Source organism: Perissodus microlepis, chromosome 2 (assembly GCF_051167445.1).
Source record: "Perissodus microlepis isolate ML-2025 ecotype Zambia chromosome 2, ASM5116744v1, whole genome shotgun sequence".
NCBI lineage: Eukaryota > Metazoa > Chordata > Actinopteri > Cichliformes > Cichlidae > Perissodus > Perissodus microlepis.
The window spans coordinates 8888895-8909769 of NC_140462.1; the positions used below are offsets into that span (position 1 = coordinate 8888895).

Consider the following 20875-nt stretch of genomic DNA (forward strand, 5'->3'; position numbering starts at 1 on the left):
ACAGTGACCTGAACGCACAATTCAAGAAAACGTGGAAAATTCTGTTCTGATACCAAAATAAAAAGATAAATACATTTATTTTTTCAGCACATGTGTTTTGAGGTTTCCATGGCTACACTGTTATTGAAAACAATACCTGTGAAAAATTAAGAGTTGGGCCAGGCTTCGCTCACACAAACATGGTTTAAATTACTCTCTGTGCAGCATGTTTGCTTTTCTTTGTCTCAACTTAGCTTTACATTAAACTGGAACCTTGCAATCTGGAGACGTCATACAGAAGTTGCATCATTTCAGCTCCACGCGAGCCAATTCACAGAGGGGCTCGGCCCTCCTCCCTTGCTCTTCGTGCTCTCAAGCTGAACAGTGACAATGGGTGAGACGACACAAACAAAATTAATCATCAATATAGTTAGCAGTAAGGAAAAGGAGGGGAAAAAAAAACCAAAAGCCCCCGCAAACAAACGATAAATTTAATAGTGGATTGCAACCATTTCAAAATAAAAAGAAGAAGAGTAGTAATATGCAAGAGCCTCCCTGACTTCAGAGAGTAAAAAACAGGTGGCTGTAACAGGTAGAAGCAGACTGGGACACAGTGTTTCTCAACCGTGCACACCACAGCCTCCAACACTTGGATCCTGAAGCCAATTGTGCTCCTCATTGACATGTGTTTATGTTTCCCAGCCATCACACTCAATCAGGACAAAACCAGGCCACCCCTGAACAACCAGACATTTCAGAGCAGCAGCACAGGCAGCGATTCAACTGCTGCTTTACTCTCTAATTAGGACATAAAAGCACAGAAGAGCCCGTTGGTCTGACTTGGATAAAAGACACCCATCATGGTTCGTTCTGCCAAAATAAGTCAGCATGAGGTCAAATAAAGGTCACAATCAAGGCCACCACAAACACTTGGGATGCAGCATGCACGGCTCAAACAGCAGCATTTTACCGATTTAAACACCAAACTGAGTCTAGTGGTAAAGCTTTTATCTTGCTGCTGCCTTGTCTGAAGGGCAGATAGCAAAAGGTACACAACGACTGCTGACAGCTTTGCATCAGTCCTTAAAAGAATTAAAACCAACACACACCCCGTTTTCTCTGCTTAAAAAGAAATATTACTGCTTTGCTGAACAGAAACATAATTTTGAAATTCTATTTGAATTTTTACATTTGTAATTACCCCGAAGGTTTAGGTGGCAAGAAGAAGAAACAAAGCTACCATCTGAGCGTGTAGAGAATGTGAGGTGTTTTTATCCAAATGAATGAAAGAGGAGTTTTTCTGACTGCTGGTCGAGTAACGGGTCAGTGGAGCTGCAGGTCAAATGACAGTATAGGCGCTCCCACTGGAACACGGTGCATTCTGGGATAGCCAAGTAATCCCTACCAGCAGTGGCTCTGGGGTGGTCCGGTCCATCTCCCATCCTAGTGCTATGTGTGCGTGTATCCTGAGGCGGCACTAATGACTGTAGGTAACCTGACCTATGCTATTGTCATCTGTATGGAGCTGCATGTGGAAGACTATCAATTTACTGCAGGGGGGTTGAGGCAAAAGACTGCGGGTGGGCAGATGCTCAGAGTGGGCGGTAAATCAGCCAATTCAACTCCATTTGAATGTTTTCTCCCTTTTGAGAAAAGCAAAGGGGAGACATTTGGTGTGCGTTTGCTCAGACGCAGCACTGGAGGTGGCAGGTAATGTCTGCAGGTGACCTCTAGACGTTCCTCAGTTAGGACACAAACTGCTCAATCGTAAGAAGATCCTGATAATCAGATGTTTCAAATCCAAGTACAGGAAGAGCCTCTGTAAATGCAACCTGAACCAGTACTTTCATAAGAACCTGCATGGTCTATTTACCAAACAAGGCTTTCACTAAATTTACCAATGCATGAGAACCTTTCCCAAGGCATGCATCCTTTAAACAAAATACTTACACATGTATAAAAACGGCTCTCCTGCCAACAGTTCACAAATTATGTAAAGGAGCTTTCAAACGCGGCTGCCTCACACATCACAAAGATGAAAACTTGGGAGTCCATATAAGTGGGCCTCATGTAGACTTTACTACTTGGCACAGAAGCCTACGTATGCTTTACCAACAGATTTTAGGTGGCGCTTAACTGTAAAGAGGTATGATGCCATTAAAGAGCCGCCTACATAACAGGCAGCAGTTCTTTGGCCACGTTATCAACTTTCTGAACATTTTCAAGCATGTTAACTCCATTTCCAACATCCTAAACGATCAGTTAATATGTTGACAATGAGGTTTCTATTATACCTGTCATTGCCACAATAGTAAGCCTCCACGAAGCCATAAAATATGCAGGATGAAAAGGGAAAACGTTTAACACTTAGACAAGAAAAGAAAGCAGCAGAGCAAAAGAAATTCTCAGTTGTTCAGTTACAACAACTATTCCCAAATTGTGCACGAGTTTTTAAATGCACTGGCATGGCTGTGTGTGTGTGTGTCACAAACTGCTTTTGACACACAGGTGCATCGGCCAAAGCAACTAAGGGGCCTAAGCAGGATCGCAACAGCAGGAATGTGAACGTATGGGATATTTCTAATACCTAAACATTCAGTCCAGACAAAACTCTCTCTCCCCACCAGCTGCACATAAGTGACACACAACTCTACCGAGCTGCACTAAACAGTTTCTTCGCACAAATGTGCTCAACTGCTGCTCTTGTACCTGACATCAGGAGGCCGCCCCTGCCCTTAAAACCATGTTGTCTTTACACCCTCTGGGGCCTAAACACAAGTCAGAGGGTTTATCTAGCTGTCAGTCAATTAACAAAGAAACAAAAATCATGCATGTCATAAAGGGCTAAAAAAAGACAATAAACATACCACATTCCAATAAAAACAAGCCTCAGCTAGCAGCAGTGAAGGGTTCGCTACAGGAGACAGCCAGCTGGAGCGGAGGGTTGAGAGGGGGGAGATGAGAATATAAAAATAGGAATCAGTCTCTGAACAAGCCTGAGGTGAGAAACGGGTGGGAGACGAGAAGAGGCAGACTGCTGCTCTTTTCAGATTCATTCATTGGCTCCAAAGTCTGGCTACAGTCAGAATAAAGATGCCAATGCACTTTGATCAAACAGCTCTCAGGTCAGTCAAACAGTTTCAGTCTCAAAATCTGGAGTAGAGAGAAAGACTTTATGCTAGGGCTGCACGATTTTGCATAAAATGAGAATCACGATTTTTTGGCTTAGAATTGAGATCACGATTCTCTCACGATTTTCTTTTCCAGTATAAATATTTATTGCACTTATTAACTGCACATCAACTTCGTAACAGTTGAGACTGAACATAAAAACAATAAATAAACATAAAAACAACAAATGTCTCACGTTTTGTTGTTGCCGCAAAATGTTGTACTGCTTGAAATTCCGTCTCCACCGTTGCTCGATGCTGCGTGTATAGAGCAGGTAGTGCAACAATAGAAAAATAGTTGCGGGACGGCACTGTGTAGCGTTTGTCTAGGGTGTTGATCATTTTCCTAAATCCCTCGTTTTGCAAAGTGTTGATGGGAGCCATATCTTTGGTCAGGTGATAAGTGATAGCCTTCGTAATGTCTTTGTGCCTGCAGGAGTTCGACGGGTATAGGGAAGCGCTGTATAAGGTTCCCGTTATTGATGTTTGGGTGGTTGACCGGGACGGATTTTCTCCTGCCACTTTCTCGTCATCCCTGACGTGCTCGCCGTTGTTTTTTCCCTGCTAATTTTAGCATCACACGGCACAGCTTCTGTATCACATGGTATAAGGCTCCGTCCTTGTCATTTGTTGAGCAGGAAGAGTGAGCGCTTGTTTTCATGCAGATTACGTTCCGGATCAAAATGCGGTACAATCGTCGTCGTCTTTTTTTTTTTTTTTTTTTTAAATTGTTGTCATTTGGAAATGAGATCGCACATAAGTATGAATCGAGATCGCGATTTTCTAACGATTAATCGTGCAGCCCTACTTTATGCTGTTTCACACGGTGATTTGTAAGCTGTGGGGTGATGAGAAAACAAGTGCAACTCTATGAATGACTGATCAGTCTCAAATGAGTCACTTTACCAATACAAGCCTTTAATGACAGATGAATATTCTGCCCATTGACTGGCAATGCCATAAGCAAAGTCAAAATGATTTCCTGTACAAACACCTACTGCATATAAATCATACCGAGAAGGATTGATCATAGAAAAGACAAATAAGTCGGAGTCTCTAAAGGTGGTCCCAAACAATCAGAGTATAGCAACAGAGGTCTGATGATGACGACTTCTGATTCCCCCCACCACCACCACCTGCAACCACTTAATTTCTTGCTGTAACTATAATTAGTGCTCTCTCCACATCCAGTACAAGCTCAGGCATGTTTTCTAAAAGCAGGCAAAAAGCACTCTGGGAAGTAAAAGAAACCGTTTATCCAAGGAGAGATCGGCCTAACTGAGGGCAGGTAATTTACAACAACAGCATCACAAAGGACCTCTGTAAACTACCGATCATTCATGTAATGCTTGAAGACTATCTGAGGGAGATTTTTTCCCCCCTCCAAGGTCAAAAGTGACTTCCTACCTCTAATGAGACAAGCATGGTGTGCTTTATAGCTCCAGTCTGCTCCTGTCTATACTGTAGTTTAGGCACAGCCTGCCCACGGCCTTTCAGCGTTCCTAGCAGAGCCTAATGACCACTGTAGCCATGACCTGCTGAGAGCACGCCAGCCGGGCCGAGAGTGTACAATGCAGAGCACATCTGCACAAGATGCTGGAGACTTTTATAAAAATTGTTCAAAGACTACCAACATAACTTTAAGTACAAGTGGTAGCATGTTAGATGGAAGTGTGTGATGAACAGGAAGTAGGCAAGAGTGTCTCAGAAAGAGATGGGTGGAGAGTAAAAAATCTCATGTCTGGGCTGAGAGGGCCTTCTTTGTCATTAGCGGGAAGCACGCCTGCTTCCTTTGTCTCCAATTAGTTTTTCTGAAGACTAGAGAGCCATCTTTAAGAGTGGGGTTTAAATAATGACCTTTCATCATGCAGGGGGAGGCCAGGGGGCGAAAAAAGAAAAACAACTTTACTGAGTTCACTTTGAACATTTGGAGGCAGAGAGGCGAGTCATAGCAGCAGATGGTCACAAAGATGGCAGAGAAAAGAAATGGTGTGGATGGAAGAGAGAGTGGGAACATGAGTAAAAGTGCAACTATAGGTACAGTATGAGGGTTGAGGTAAGGTCAAGTTAAATAAATATCCATAACAAAGCTTTGCAGAAAAAGAGCTAAATATCAGCTTCTCTGTGACCCAAGTCTTTTCTGCGTGGAAAAAAACCCCCTGCACTTCACAGTGTGAAGAAATGGGGGAAAGAAAATACAAGCTCTCTCGTTCTTGGCTGAAAATGATGGAGGGTGTCTGACTCATCTTCACATCATTCCAGATGGCAAATTCCTTCCGTAATACTGCAGTCCTGCTGCCACATCATAGTTAACCCCTTGGCCAAAAACAGGTTGGCTTTATAAGAGCTTGTCAGCTTCTCCGTCTTTAATACTGTGTCATATAAATGTCACTGGGCTCGTTAAAGATCATACACATCTAACAGGCCGCAGCTCAGTGAACACATCTTTCCTCTTCAGATCTCCAACTGTGCTCTGCTGCGCTCTAAGTAGGCTACTCTGGGTTTAGAGGAATATATGTGGTGGGAGAAATTATAGCAGCTGCTCACTGAGGGGATTCTCACACTGCTCCTACCTGATAATACTCATCAAGAGAGTGGCAAATGCAAATTATTCTGTCAATGTCAATTAAAAAAAACAACAAAAACAATTTCCAATGAAGGTGAACTGTAAGGACTTTTCTCCAATGAAAGAGCATGCAAGCTGTATATACAGTGGGGTTTTTTTTAAACCTGTCTGTTTACAAGTTTCTGCAGAGTAACCCAGGTCAAACCAAAACAAAGAGGTAAAACCACTTAAGAAACAGATCTGAATAAACCCAGAGTTCAAAAAAGGGAATGAGTGGGAAAGGAGGGGAGTAATTCAAAGATCAACAGAGAAGTAAAAAGCAGCAAGGAATGAATGAAAAAAAGAGGAGTGCAGGTTTATAGCAGGGCAGCAGGAGTGTTGCAATGGGAAGACTATTTAGTAAATAGCAGTAAACAGACAGATCTGTGCAGCTGTGCTGGGCTGGATGGCCCATGTAAGGGCTGTGTTCTTATTAAACCCCAGGGGGCCTAAATAGTGACACTGCACCTGCATTAGAAGAAGAGAAGAGGCGAGGGCAGGATTATGAAAGGAAACGAGAAGAAATACTGAGATCCCAGAAAGAGGCTAAGCAGGATACAAGCTGGCATTGGGTTTAAATAACAGTTTATCACTGAAGTGCAAAACTTCAAAAGGAAGAACAAGCTACTCGCTGAAAGTATGGAAAAAAAACAAGCTTGGCATTTATAATAGTATCCTGTGCCATGTTTGCTGAAGGAGAAAAAAAAAAAAGCTATTTTACTACTGTTAATAGGTTTCAGCCTGTTTTCAACATTTCCTTCAAAGAAAAGCATGAATTCTCAGTCAATGATTCATCAAAGCCAAATTACATGTCTGATTTATAGTGTCAATTTAACTTCTAAAAAGACACTTAGATCAGTACTGAAAGCCCACCTTCTCGTTCTAAATACATACAATATATGCATCTTCACCTTAGGAAGCATGGGTGTGGCTTTCTTGCTCTTCTTTTCAGAGGGATCATCCAGCAAGTCTGGCTCAAAGGTGTAGAGTTCGGCCAGCTCGTTCATCGTAAAGTGCCTCTCAATCTGCTGCTGGTCCACAACCCGGAATGACAGAGACTGTTTGGTTACCTGCCGCTCATAAATCTTCTCCTCCATTGTGCCCTAAAAAAGGAGAATGAAAAGAGATGAACAAAAAATGGAGGTTTAAAAAACATCAAGTGACCCAGGAGTCAATCAGAATTACACAGGCACATCACATCCACCCTATACTGGATGAACACAGTGGCATCAATATCAAGACAATGCAGCAAGAATTCCAAGTACAGTTTAGTGAGTTCATTACCAATCTGCATTTCCTAATGAGGTAAAATGATGATTTAGGTCATCAATAGTTTGCCCAGCATGAATCCAATTCTATTGTCTGCCATACTCAAAGAGGTGTATTAGCCTAACAGCTCAACACAAATTGGTGCAGAGTTATTTGGAACTAGAACCCGAACGATTTTCGCTTGATAGCAAATATTAACTGACCAGATTTATTTGCTTTTCTGTTGTATTTTTAATAGTCAATAAATTAAAATTGCCAACTCTTCATTTAAAGAGATGGGAGAAATGCCCTTCAGCAATGTTTTGTGTTAATGTTGCATAGTTTGTCCACCAGAGGGCACTCTGCAACAGTAAATAAGTAAGTATACAAAAGAAATGAAACAGAAATCTGTCTGTTTAGAATGTTTGAAAGGAAAAAACGTAAAAATTGACCAATATACTGGAAATTTGGCCAACATCGCTTATACATTTGCCATCACAGGAAACTAACTAGCATGCTGGATTTCTTCGGTCAGCACGTAGCATTTGGCTGATTGAAAGGTAAGCACTTCAAGCTATTTTACACTCACAACACACTAGCTAGACTTTAGAAAAAGTGTCTCATATTTCAGCTAAATTCAAAATGGTCAGAGTGAAACCAAAAGTCAAAAAGTTACACAGAGTTGCCCTAACACCACCTACAGTTCAATGCCTCAAGTCAGCAAACCCACAACTTCCCAGCCCACCGATGCTGCATTAGTCACCTAATTAGCCATGTATTTATCAAAATCTATATATAAAGTCAATATTGGTCCCAAAAATTCAACAGCAGCTCATCTCTAGCTGAATTTCACAAGTCTTAATTGTTGACACCTTAACCTAGGACCTGGCGTCCACATATGTGGACATCACATTTTGGGTTGTCTGTACCTAAAAACACAAATTTTTCTCTACAAGGGCCTGATATCAACTTAGAGGATATTCTACTGCCACTGTTCTATCAAAATTTAAAACGAATGTCCTCATATGTGGCTCTCATTTTTCTTAGAAACAAAAATCAGGTTAAAAACAAAACACAAAAAAAAAAAAACCTGGCAACTTTTTGTTTTTACATTTATGAGGTCCCAATATGCCCAAATATCAAAGAGAAATTAAAAATGCATGCCATGGAAGAGCTCGGGTCTTTGGAGGTTAAACCATTCTTATACTTTATTGTGGCTTTTCAACGTTTGCTGGCTTTGCTGGTAAATGTTGTAAGCCACAACTTATACAGAGCATCTTGCATGAAACTATTTATACTCATGAAAGTCTTATAATCTATATACAAAGACCAACTACCTGCTTGCTGGTTATTGGAGGCTAGTTTAGCTGTAAATGTATTGACTTTATTAAACTTCACCTGGGCAAGCAACCTGTAGACATAGACAGTCTTAAGCTGCCCAAAGCGGTAAACCCTGAAGATACTCTGGATGTCGTAGGATGGATTCCAGGAGGCGTCGAAGATGATGACCCGATTTGCTGCCACCAGGTTGATGCCAAGTGAACCAGCTCTTGTAGAAATGAGAAACAAACGGCCTCTGTGTATGAAAATGGAACAAAAGGAGACACATCACAATTATATCCTGTGTCACGTGCAAAAATGTTGCTTTAAGATTCTCATGCTCTTTTTTTGCAAAGTCGCTGTCATCATTTTGCATTTTGTAAACACAGCAAAGACGTCACCTTGTGTTACTGGTGTCATTAAACTCCTCGGCCCACTTCTTCCTGGTGGTGGCATTGGTAGAGCCATCCAGACGATAGTAGTCTATGTTCCTGTACCACTTGCCTTCACCTTCACAAACACGAGAGGAACGAAATCTGATTTGCCATCTGCCGTCTACGTTCAACAGAAACTTCAAAAGCACATGTATCTGCGTCAGTGCTGCCTTTTGCTTGTCAAAGGGACTTAGTTTCGGTATTAACAGGCAGCAGATAGATGGCTGTGTTGGTTAGAGGCCAGCCATGTTTAGCCTTCAAGATGGCCAATCCAACCCCTCCCACCAGCCTTCATAACCAACATTTCAGCATGTTTCCAATTACGGCACTGTGATCTTTTCATTACAAATTACAAACCCTTGAGCAAACATTTTTTGTCGAATAAAAAGTCAAGGTCTAATCATTTTCAAAATGAAAGCAAAAACAGCTGCTGAAGTTTAATTAGGAACATGACCTTACACCAGCGGCAATGTGTGTGTGTCGGTGTGTGTTTAAGAGTAATAAGCACACCAGCCTGTGTAAGAATACATGCTGCATGTGGGTTGACTTATGAGTCGAAAACCTGCATTTCTATGGAAATGCTTCATCCTTATCCAAGGCTCATGTTAAAAAAATTTAACACACTCTCTCTCATACACACATACACTCACTCACACATCACTTTAAAAAGCGCAGTGTAAAACCACAAAAATGAATCTTGGGACAAAATGAAGCCTGCCAATCTCAACTCGCTTATAATACTAAACAGTGCTTGGCTAAGTCTAGCAAGTCAGTAACAGGGCATAGGTTCATTTTTGCATAGTGTAATGTATGTATGTATCTATGTAAAAATGCCCAAAACATACCTTTGTATGGAGAAATTTTCTCTTCATCTTTAGCTCTGCAAGCCAACTCTAAGAAATCCTCAATCAGATCCAGAGAGATGAGAGACTGACTGAACACCAACCTAAAGACAAACACAGAGACACACCTTGCAATGACACTGCAAACTGACAAAGGCTATGCTTGCACACAATACAAACACACTTACACTTTGTCGTCTACTTCCTCAGCCATGCGCAGGATCTCAAAAAGCAGCATTATCTTCCCTGAGTGCTCCAGGATCTCAGCGTCAGCCTCCGTGACAAACTCCTTGTGCCAGTCAGCAGTGGGACTTCCTGGTGCGGAGCCAGAGGGCCGAGCTGTTTATAATACAGAGTTACAGATTAGCCTACATGCATCTGACAACGACAAGCCTGTAACAGACACTGAGCTTCCAAAGCTGAGGCCCACTATTACATGGTTGTCTATTGTGTTACAGCGGTAAAGTGTGTGAAAATGATTCTTTTTATTTTGTTTTAATATGTCTGTAAACTCAACCAAGAACTTAATACGTAGATACTATTAGTGATTCCAAACTCATGTAACAGCTAGAGAACAACACAAACAAAATTGCTTTTTTTTGCATAACACAATGATGCCAATATCATGCTGATCATTTTGATTTGATACATTTTGACTAAGTGATTAGTGGACCTGGGTAGTAGATGATCATCCTAACATTTCTGGCACTGTCATAATTTTGTCCCAGACCATCTTCCATTACATGACAGTTACTGCTACCTTTAAACAGCTCTCTCAGTATTATGCAGTACAACTGCTGGTGCATGACATAATGTACACGGCCAGTCCCACACATGTGTACAAAATCAAGCACTTAACCATGCAGTCTGCCTTTACCAATATATATGAAAGAACAGGTCCTTCTGAAGAACGTGGTACTGTAATAGGATGCCACCAACGCAACAAGACATCTTGTGATTTCCCCCCCCCCCATTTTCCACGATTAGCTGTAAGTGGTGTTACTGCAAAGTGGAGTGTTTAGGAACCACAGCATCCACAAAGCAGCAGACCACAAAATGCTACAGAGCCGGGTCACCAAGCGCTGAGCCACACAGAAGTCGCCAAGACTTGCACTTAAAACTTGTAGAGTTCCAAAACTCCTCTGGCATTAACCTCAGCACAGAAACTGCCTCATTTCACAGGTTTCTATGACCGAGCATCTACAGTAGGTGTGATGTATAGATGGCTCTGTACTTTGATCCATATACTGTATCTCCATGAATCTTTGACTTTAAAGGAAACAGAAGATTTTAGACTCACTCAAACCCACAAGTAGCTGCTCATCCCTACCAACCAGTAAAGTTCCAGTTTACATCCAGGTATTTTCAGGTGTGACCCTTTAGGTATAAAAGGTCATCACTTTTTCCATGTCATTCTATTAGGCCTTTAATTAAAACTTTTGCTTAATTAGCGTATTGATTTTTTTCTTAATAGGCATAAAAATTCTCACATTATAGCTAAAAATGTGTTTAAAGACTTTGAATCAAATCATCCTGGATTAAAGAGAGAAGTCAAAACATCTATGGAGACATCGGGTTCATGAGAATGGGATGGAAATGCGTGCATTTCATATTTGTTTATACCGAGAGGCGCACTCATCAACAGCTTCTGCCTGTAGCAGCAGCTGGATGTGAAGCCTCCTAATTTCTAAATAAAACAGAAGGATATCACAATATAATCATCATTCCTCAGTATGTGAGAATGAAAAATGGATCAGCTCGGAGCCTGTTATACTTCAGCATAAAATAAAAAGGCTGCAATATGGGCTTTTTTTTTTTTTTCTTTACCTAGGCTCACAGACAAGCAGGTAGTGTGCTTGGTTCCCTGAGGTCAGTTCTGATAAAACAGATTCCCCTCTCACTAACTAATTACTTAGAGAGTAGGAAGGACTGAATCAGAGCCTGAAATGTTATATAGATTTCCAACCATGCAGTACAGTTCATGACCCTCTTAAACCCAGCCAACCAATCGTAGTCCCCTCTGTGTGTTATTGCACACTCACGTTCCTCTACAGGCTCCGCTCTGTTTCGGCCCTCGCCGTTCCTGCCACGAGAGCTGGTGTTCCACTCTTTGATGACCTCAACATCATCACTGTCCGAATCGTCAGATCCCCTCTTTTTCCCTTTTCCCTGCTTCTTTTTCCTATTAGCCAGGAGGCACAACGAGACTGGGTTAGCAAGAGTAAGATGCTGAGTAGAAAAGCAGTTTAATTATGTCATATCTGTATAAAGAAAGAAATAAATAACAAACAAACATGACTTTACTTTTTGATCTTCTCATCTTCAGAGGTCAGACTCATTGAGGATTCTTCTGTTTCTGAAGCGATGAAGTCGTCCATGCTGTCCTCGTCAAAGAAACCCTGCGGGAAAGTACACTTGTGTGAGACTCGACTGTGCAGCAATGCAGGTCAGCTGTATGCAGGGCTCGATCTTGGGCAGCAGAAACGATGCATAAGGGGAAAAGTTTTGCTTCAGTAGCAGTATGTGGTGTTCTTGCTCGAAGCGTGACCTGTCAGCAATGTGTTTCTATTGTTTTGCTACAGTGTGCGCAATTTGTGGGAATATATTTCTAGTTTTTCAGTCAGTGTTTGCTGTGGTTTAGTCTCGTCTTCCCCAGCCCTACCCTGTTTTCTTTACTGATGTAGTCCAGCTGAAGGCACCAGGGATGGGTCCAGATTCTGCTGAGCATCTGGAAATCCTGGAAGAGTTTGGTCCCCGCGCGGCCCCGGCTCCCCTCCACAGCATTCCCCACACCTGCACGCAAGGGAAAGAATATGAGGGGGAAGATGGATGTGTGTTTGCATTACGTACCTGACAACCTTTTATACATACAGACGATAAGAACAGGAGCAACTGAGTTTAACTCTCTGTAATCTTTCAAAAAGAGGAAACCTGACAAACTGACAGACAGCTAAACTTAACTAAGAAATTTCTGAGAACACCAATCATAATTTAGTTTTAATTTTAAGGATCACAAACCACTCTTTCAAACTACATATGATCCATTAAGAGCTTTAAATTTACATGTTTTCACAGCCCATCATCAAACAATGTAAAACAATAAATAAATAAACTCTTGTTTTTAATAATTAAAAAAATATATTTTGGTCATGAGAGATTGTTAGAAACACAATTCACACCTTTGTCAGTATTAAGCCTTTAAGCTGTAACCATACAGGGCTAAATGGAAGGAGAAGTAAGAGTGGCAGTCCATGGTGGTTCAAAATCTCCCATCTGCACTGACACTGTACCGCCTCTTCCTTGGATCTTATCCCTCCTTCTGAAACCTCAACATTATCATTCGCTTCTTTTTTCACATCTTCCTCTACCTTTTCCACCACTACTCCCTCTCTCCCTTGTATCCACTTCTTCATCTTCCTTCCACACCCCGTGCCTCAACTCCACTGTCTAAAACGTGCATAAATTGTTTAGTCGTAATAATTAAACAGTTTGTTACTGTCAGCAGATTAAAACATGCATTTCTCCCCAGTAACTGAACTGCTCACAACTAGCCAGCCATAACAACAAATGAGCTTTGACTAACCAGTTTTGGACTCCTCCACAGTAAACAGATATGGAAGCTTCACACAGCTGAGGTAAACAGTAATTTGACAGTTAATACAGATTAATGCTGGCCAGAGTGTCAGAGGGGGATATAGCAAAATATTTAATTGGTACTCAGAGGTTGTTGTTTTTTTCATAGTGGACAAGCTCTAAGCAATCCCAACTCATCTTAAAAAGGATTCAACTCTTAATTTTAAACCTACACACAACACTGAAAAAACAACAAAGCAAAAGGTCTGTGAAGGTTCTCTGTCATCCAAGTCATCATAGTCTAAGAAGCTTGGAAAGAAAAGCGTCTGGACTTCTTTAGGTTGCTTGAAGACGTTTCACCTCTCATCCGAGAAGCTTAACTGAAGAACCTAGAACTGAAGAAGCTTCTCGGATGAGAGGTGAAACGTCTTCAAGCAACCTAAAGAAGTCCAGACGCTTTTCTTTCCAAGCTCCTTAGACCAGCAGTCCCCAACCCCCGGGCCTCGGACTGGTACCGGTCCGTGAGTCGTTTGGTACCGGGCCGCGAGAGTTGAGGCTCAGGTGTGAAATGTATGGTTTTCAAGGTTTTTATCAGTTTTCAGCGTTATTTTGTTATCGTTTTTATCGTTTACTCGGTTTTCCTGGGTCTTTTCACGTGTGTTATGAATAAATCTTCTTTTTTTCGGTACCGGTACTAGTTTTATTTTGTTGTATTTATCCGCGACACCTTAAAGGCCGGTCCGTGAAAATATTGTCGGGCATAAACCGGTCCGTGGCGCAAAAAAGGTTGGGGACCGCTGCCTTAGACAACAAAGCAAAAACAGCATTTGGAGTGAGACTCACATTTGAGCTCTAATTTTATCAATTATCCTCAAGATGCTTTTAAAAGTTGATTAGAGGTCAGCGCTCCACCCATCAGGCCTTTATAGTAAGAGTAGCCAAGGGGAAGTCGCTCCTGTCCAAAAGACACATGACAGCCTGCTGGGAGTTTGCCAAAAGGAACCTTAATGAGTTTCATACAGTTAGAAGAAATATCGTCTTGTCTGACGAAACAAAGATTGAATTATTTGGTCACGATATCCAACAGCATGTATCATGGAAACCACAATTCAGCAATGCCTCATTGACACTGTTGTTACAGGTCAACACAGCGGTGGCTGACTGTGACAGTTTTTCTGTTACATAATGTGGGAGATTAGCTGGACAGACGCATACAAAAAGTGGATTAAAAAAAAAAAAAGTCTAACTTTACTCTGAGATCCTGAGAGCTCTATAGTGTCCACGTCAACAAGATAATGACCTAAAAGGTGCTGCCAGATAGATACAAAAGTGGCTTGGGTTGAGCTCTAAAAATGTTTTCCAGAAACAATTCTGTTTTTGAACAGTTATGAAAAAGATTATCATCAGGACTATTGCGCTGCATTAGTTATTAATCTTTGACTTCTCTTCCACAGGCTGTATCTTATCCTGTCTTCCTCCCCTCAACCCCAACTGGTTATAGCAGACAGCTGCCCCACCCTAAGCTTGATTCTGCCAGAGGTTTTTCCTTCCCACTATTGTCAAGTGCTTGCGCATAGGGGGGTCGTGATTGTTGGGGTGTTTTCTCAATTATTTTAAGGTGCTTATCTTACAATATCAAGCTCCTCGAGTTGACTATTGCCGACATTTGGTACTATATGAATTAAATTTAACTCAATTATTTGCTCTCGTCGTCTTATAGCATCATGTTTCCCCCTCTAATTCCTAAAAGGGCAAACTCCCTCACTATTTAGATCAACCTGAGCCAAGATGATAAAAATCGCCTCTGAGAGCTAGAGAGTACAGACATCAACGAAATACTCAACAAAGCATGTCCAGAGAGACCTGAAAATGGCTGTGCACATTATCGGCACATCAAACCTGGTTGAGTTTTTTACATTTTTCTGCCAAGAAGGATGGGAGATCACTTTTAATAAGATTTGAGGATGGCTCAGCTGCCAAGACTTCCTTCAACAACAAAGTACAAATGCAAAGGTCGGAATACTTGCAAATCAGCCATTTCATTATTTTTCTTACATTTACACAATACCCAAAAAGACCTGTTTTTGTTTGAATACGGTTGAGTATTGTGTGCAGACAGACAAGAAAATAAAATTAATTCGATCCATTTTAGATTAGTCTGAAAATGTGGAAAATGTGCAACGGCCTGAAAACTTTGCTTGAATTTGACTGTGCAGCGCATTTACAAAGTAATTATACAGACAAAACTAAAACCAAGCAATAAGTGCAAATCATTCTTCTCAAGGAATGAACACTGAAACCACAAAAACACAATAAAGCCGATGATTAATAGCTAATTCTTAGCCTTATAATCTGCTCCATCAGCTGCTTCCTAGAGCAAAAAGCAGTCGCTAAAACACTAACGTACCTATTCAGGATGCTGACCTGCACTGACCCCAAGACATCAGAAGTTAGTTCAAGTTTTACATAAGCAGTGGAATTAAAGGAGAGAATATTTATGGCTATTCCCACCACAACCCGTGGTGGTCTTTAGTCTGAAGACACCACTTTAAAACACTAAATCCTCTGTCACAACATCAGCGCTGTGCACTGTGGACAACCCAGCCTAATGAGCCACAACACATACCAACAATCCCTCCAAACACTCCTGTTCTTAAATACCAGCCCTCCTGTTCTTTGTTTTTGCTTTTGGTGTAAAACCTCTGGCCCCTTCTCCCTAGAAATTTCTTTCCCTTCCCTTTATGCCCCGCATCCCTCCCCTCTTACCACACACCCTCTGTTCCCTCACTCCCAGAGCTCTTCATTAGGGAGACGTGGGAAACTGGGCTTAAACCCTGCCTGCGGCACAGTGCCAGCTGCCACTCTTACACACACACACACTCTCTCAGAGGAAAAGTTCACTAAATGACTTAACAATGCGCCACCAGAAAGACCCTCCATTTATCTAAAAACCTTGTCTGAGCAAATCCAGTAAGGAGAGCACTTTCAAGAGAAACAGAACTCCCGCAGTAGGATTTAACCTAGTCCTAGCCTATACATGTTTTCCAGTCGAATTCCCTAATTTTGTTTTAGTCTAAGCGTGGTCTAAATCTTTGTATGGGCAATCAGATCAGACTTGTCACTGGGAAAGCACTGCTAGCAGCCACAAGAGTCCCTGCTGTTCATAACCCCCAAAGATCCAAATAGTTTAAAGCAGTGGTTGTCAAACTGCACCATGGGCCCACACTGGTGAGGCAGAGAGCCACTGCAGCAGGGCGTGAATAACCATGGGAAAAATATGGAAGGGAGTTAAATTAACACAATTTTAGTACAAAAGAGTTTTCCTTTGGTTGGGACTAAATCTTAGGGTTGTGGAACATCAACAAAGCAAAAGACAAACTGCACTAAAGCTTGGTTCTCACCTGTGAAGTGCTCCAGGTAGTATCTGTAAAGTTTAGCCTGGATTGGAGTCATTCTGACTGACAACACATACTCATGCTTGGGAGGTAGGAACTTGGTGAGTGCAGTGTAATCTTTTCTCTGTAGGAAAAGCAAATGCATTATTTAAGCAGGAAGTCAAAGGAGGCCTGAGAGAATCATTTCAAACACAAAAATGTTTTTTTAAATATATACCTGGACGCATCCAGCAAGCATCTCATAAAGAATGTGAGCTCTTTTCTTCATGACCCGGACATCTTGTAGGGTGGAGTCGGCACACTGACCGTTCTGGATGGGGTTAATAAAGCGGTTCCTAAACTCCTTAACTGAACCAAGCAGGTTTTCCTTAATGAAGTTCACCATGCAGTGGTCTGGTAAGGAGACAAAAGTCAGAAAAGTTATTTTTAAAAAGTAAACAAAAATCATCCATATAAATGATTCACGTGGATGATAGCAGGAAGTCTCACATTCAATAAGGTTATTTTGCAGTGGCGTTCCAGTCAGCACAATCCTCCTCCTCGTCCTGATAGAGTTCATTGCTTTGGACACAGCAGAGGCCTCATTCTTCAAGATGTGGCCTTCATCACAGATCACCAAGTCTGGCCCTAGTAAAAATGAACACAAGGATAATTTTAATGCAGCCAATTTCAGATCAGGTCACACCGCTGGAATGGCACGCACATCGAAAAAAAAAGGGGGTTTACCAGTAACAGGCTCAGATGTAAACAAAAGAAAATGAAAACAGTTTGGCTAATTTGGTACATGTGGCCACATTAGAACAGCTAACGTGCAAAAAACAACCCCAGGACTGAGTCTACATTCAGCCAGAGATGTACTCACTTAAAGTGAAGGTTTGTTTTAGCTTATATCAGTTTAAAAAAGGATCATTTGGACCACAAGATTGATTTTTAGGAGCACAGAAAGATAACCTAAGTCCATAACATGTAACGTAAAAATCACTCTACCTGGATCTACCAGAGTCTTCTGAAAAGTCTCTTTGAGCTTCTTGCTCTTGATGTTCCTGCCCTGCGTCAGGTTTCGGTACATTTCGTAGCCCATGATCATAACGCCGCCCATCTCCTGCCATCGCTGAAGGGCGTACGCTCGCTCCTGTGGCCTCTTCACTGTGGCCAGCTCAGTTACCTGTTGAGCACACCAAAGGTAAATATGCTAAGCAACGCACTGGAAACAGAAAAGGCTTGAAAGGTCACAAGGGCAACCCATTACCTCTAAACTCTCTTCATCCTTCATTCCTTCTTGCCACTTTTCAAATTCATTGAGCCAGTTCAGGACAGTGTTGAGGGGGCAAACCACCAGTGCTGTGGCGAAATCGAGCTTCTCACAAAGCAGCAACGTGTGAAGAAATGTCACCACCTACAGGACAAAACGAGTCAAATGTTGCACCAACAGCACAGAGCTTTGGAACATTTTTATCAGACTGCCTTTTAATATAAGCACTGATTTTGACAATTGCTTATATGTGCTGTTCTAAAGTTCCACAGGAGGTCATTTCTGTAAGTTTGGGGCAGCTAAAAACATTGCATTACACAACTGGTGTAGTTTGCACAAGAGTGAACATGAACACAGACAATATAAGGCAAGTAACTCACTTGCAGAGTCTTTCCCAGGCCCATACAGTGGGCAAGGATGCAGCCAGAGCCAGAAGACTTCTCAATTTTTTTCACCGATTCACAGCAGCAGTCCCACATAAACTGCACTCCTGACAGGGACACAAAACACACATGATAGGAAACATCAGTGCCGAGCACCTCAGGCTTGCTTTGCTTATTTTTTTTCCTCCAGCTCCTACCGGTTCAAAATTCTTTGTGCATTGTGTCCTTACCATCAACCTGGTGAGGTTTGAGCTTTGTCACCAGGTTCCTGTGCACCTGCACCAGAGGCTCTTTGGTTTCTTCATCCTCATCCAGCACCAGCTTGGTAGTGATGGGGCAGACAACCTGGGAAGACTCCTCCACCACAATCACCTGAAAATAAAGAAGAGCCAAAAAGATTATTTTAATTCTAAAATCTGGAAATAACGTCTTAAGTAAAAGAAATATATCACTAATTCTTCCAGTATGTTAAATTTCTCACTTTGTATCGCCAACAAAATACCTCTCTCTCTTTATGTCTGTGTATGTGAAGGAAGCCCGTTTAGGCTAATGCATGGTCAATTTCACAAATTAAGAGAAAAATCCATCATGCACTTTTGGCAATTCTGACTAAACCATGGCGTATTTTATTCATTTTAATAAAAAAAATTAAGTACTTACGGAAACACCCTGCTGCTCGTTACACTTTCATTTTCTAAAAATGTCCTTTAAATGTATTTAACAGCAGAGCTACCCCTGAATTATGAGCACATGGCTGACTTTTTACATGGGTTGTTAATATTGGCAACCAATGTAGCCACCACAACTGGCACTTTGTATGCTGGATACATACAGGCTGTTATGAAACCATGCTAACGCTAATGCTAACACAACCACCAATAATACAACAGGGAGATAATAGAGAACAAGAAACAAAAATGGAGACAGCTGTGAAGCATGCTGTGGTTCTGTGTGGCCCTCATCTCCCCAACATCTGCTTCTCTCCAGCAAATGTTTGATTTGGACCAGCAGCCTCAACCCACTTACTGTTGGCAGTACTGCTCCCAGAGGCAGCCATCAGCGGACTGCTACGGGCTTCTTTTAGATGAAGGTTTAAAAGGACAACAAAAAAAAAAAAAAAAAAAAATTGTGCCACTGCAGGCAAAAGAGGATGAGCAGAGTGGTTCAAAGGCCACAGCTGCCAGAGAGTCCTGGTACAAACACCAGGAACATTTTACATCATATGCAGGAGTTACAGGACAACAGGAAGCAGTCAGACTTTATTTAGCAGGACAATTTCTGCAAGTTTCATCTGACTGACGAACTGACTGACTTGATTTCACTCTGGATTTTTCTTTATTCGTAGCCATTTACCACCCACACTGCAGCAGCATTCCCACCACTGAGAACCAACTCAAAATCAGCGTGATGAGTTCTAACCTACCAGCATTTGTGCCAAGTTTAAATTTGTAGTAATAGGGAGATTGGTCAGGAAATGTGTTATTGGCCTATTAAACATAAATTTGCATTGGCATACACACCAACCGTCAAAGTGCAGGATCCCTGTTAGTTTCACACCAGTGTGTTTCACAAGCTAGTTGACAGCCCATCTTTTCACACTAACCTTTCTGAATCTTTGATTCATATATTTGTTTTATGGTAATTACTATAACTTCCAAAGCAGACTATCCACCTGCTTGATCTGAAAAACTTAAGACACATGATTTGATTTAGTATAAAGTGCAAATAATGAAACATACTGCTCATCATTAGATCCTCTAACAACTAATATACACTGGACACTCTTCATTTTCTTTCCATTTCCTACAACAGCTCAGGGCTTTGAATATCGAGTCTATATTCCTGATAACAGCCGCACATTTCATCTTTACCTCTCGAAGTTTCTCCCTGAGTGCCTCTCTCTCTGCTATGCGCTTCCTCCTCTCCTCCTCTTCTTTCAGAGCATCCCTCGTCTCCGTCCGCAGCTTGTCATCCTTCAGGATTTTGCGGATCTTCTTTCGGCCTTTGCGTCCTTCTCCATCTTGGTCCTCCCCACCCTCCTCTCCACTCTGTGGAAATGAACATCAAGTTCAGCCCTCTGATGTTCAGCCCTTAGGCACGGGGGGGGGGGGCACTTCCTATGATCAGTAGCTGAGCAGCCCCATGATTGGTTTGTGGCCTCAATAATCCCCACAACACACTCCAGGGTAAGTTAAAATAACATTTTAAGTGTCGTGCATGACTTGACTTGGTAAATTTCACGTGGCTCCATTTCCTCTACCTAGTAATCCTACTATGAAAAAAGCAGCTTTGGGACAGTTTAGGAGCACCAAGTGCACTGCATTTAAAACACCTTCTCATTGCTTGAAGAAGAATCCTGAACTTTGATCCTGCGTCGCTTCTTCTTCTGAGTATAACTTCTCTGTTTTTCGTCATCCTTCTTCTTCGCAGCTCTGCAGGAATAAAAAGAACAATACTAGATTTGTCCGGATCCACCAGCAGTGAAATAAGTCACCACCACTGGTTGGAGTTCTTTCTTCTCACCTGGTCTTTCGACGCTTGTCTTCATTGTCTGAGTCGCTAACCACCTCACTCACGGCCGACTCTCCACTGGACTCTGACTTTTCAAAGTCTGAGTCTGCAGAGTCATCGCTGTCCACTGAAATGCAAATAAAAAAACAAAACGAAAACCTGT

At 41.8% G+C, this 20875-nt stretch overlaps 1 protein-coding gene across 3 annotated transcripts in view; it reads right to left on the minus strand.

The window, feature by feature from the left end:
* atrx (ATRX chromatin remodeler) overlaps positions 1–20875 on the minus strand; it is a 35053-nt gene that overhangs the window by 6955 nt on the left and 7223 nt on the right. For all 3 annotated transcript variants that reach the window (XM_084943834.1, XM_084943844.1, XM_084943852.1), the window contains exons 12-29: positions 20725–20839; positions 20534–20633; positions 20073–20249; positions 18432–18573; positions 18199–18308; positions 17816–17962; positions 17554–17731; positions 17056–17193; positions 16784–16959; positions 16573–16690; positions 12261–12391; positions 11903–11997; positions 11641–11780; positions 9787–9937; positions 9602–9702; positions 8724–8832; positions 8401–8578; positions 6666–6857 (exon numbers count right to left, since the gene is read on the minus strand). In XM_084943834.1, coding sequence (XP_084799960.1) covers positions 6666–6857; positions 8401–8578; positions 8724–8832; positions 9602–9702; positions 9787–9937; positions 11641–11780; positions 11903–11997; positions 12261–12391; positions 16573–16690; positions 16784–16959; positions 17056–17193; positions 17554–17731; positions 17816–17962; positions 18199–18308; positions 18432–18573; positions 20073–20249; positions 20534–20633; positions 20725–20839 — 2498 coding nt within the window. The remainder of the gene's footprint in view (positions 1–6665; positions 6858–8400; positions 8579–8723; positions 8833–9601; positions 9703–9786; positions 9938–11640; positions 11781–11902; positions 11998–12260; positions 12392–16572; positions 16691–16783; positions 16960–17055; positions 17194–17553; positions 17732–17815; positions 17963–18198; positions 18309–18431; positions 18574–20072; positions 20250–20533; positions 20634–20724; positions 20840–20875) is intronic.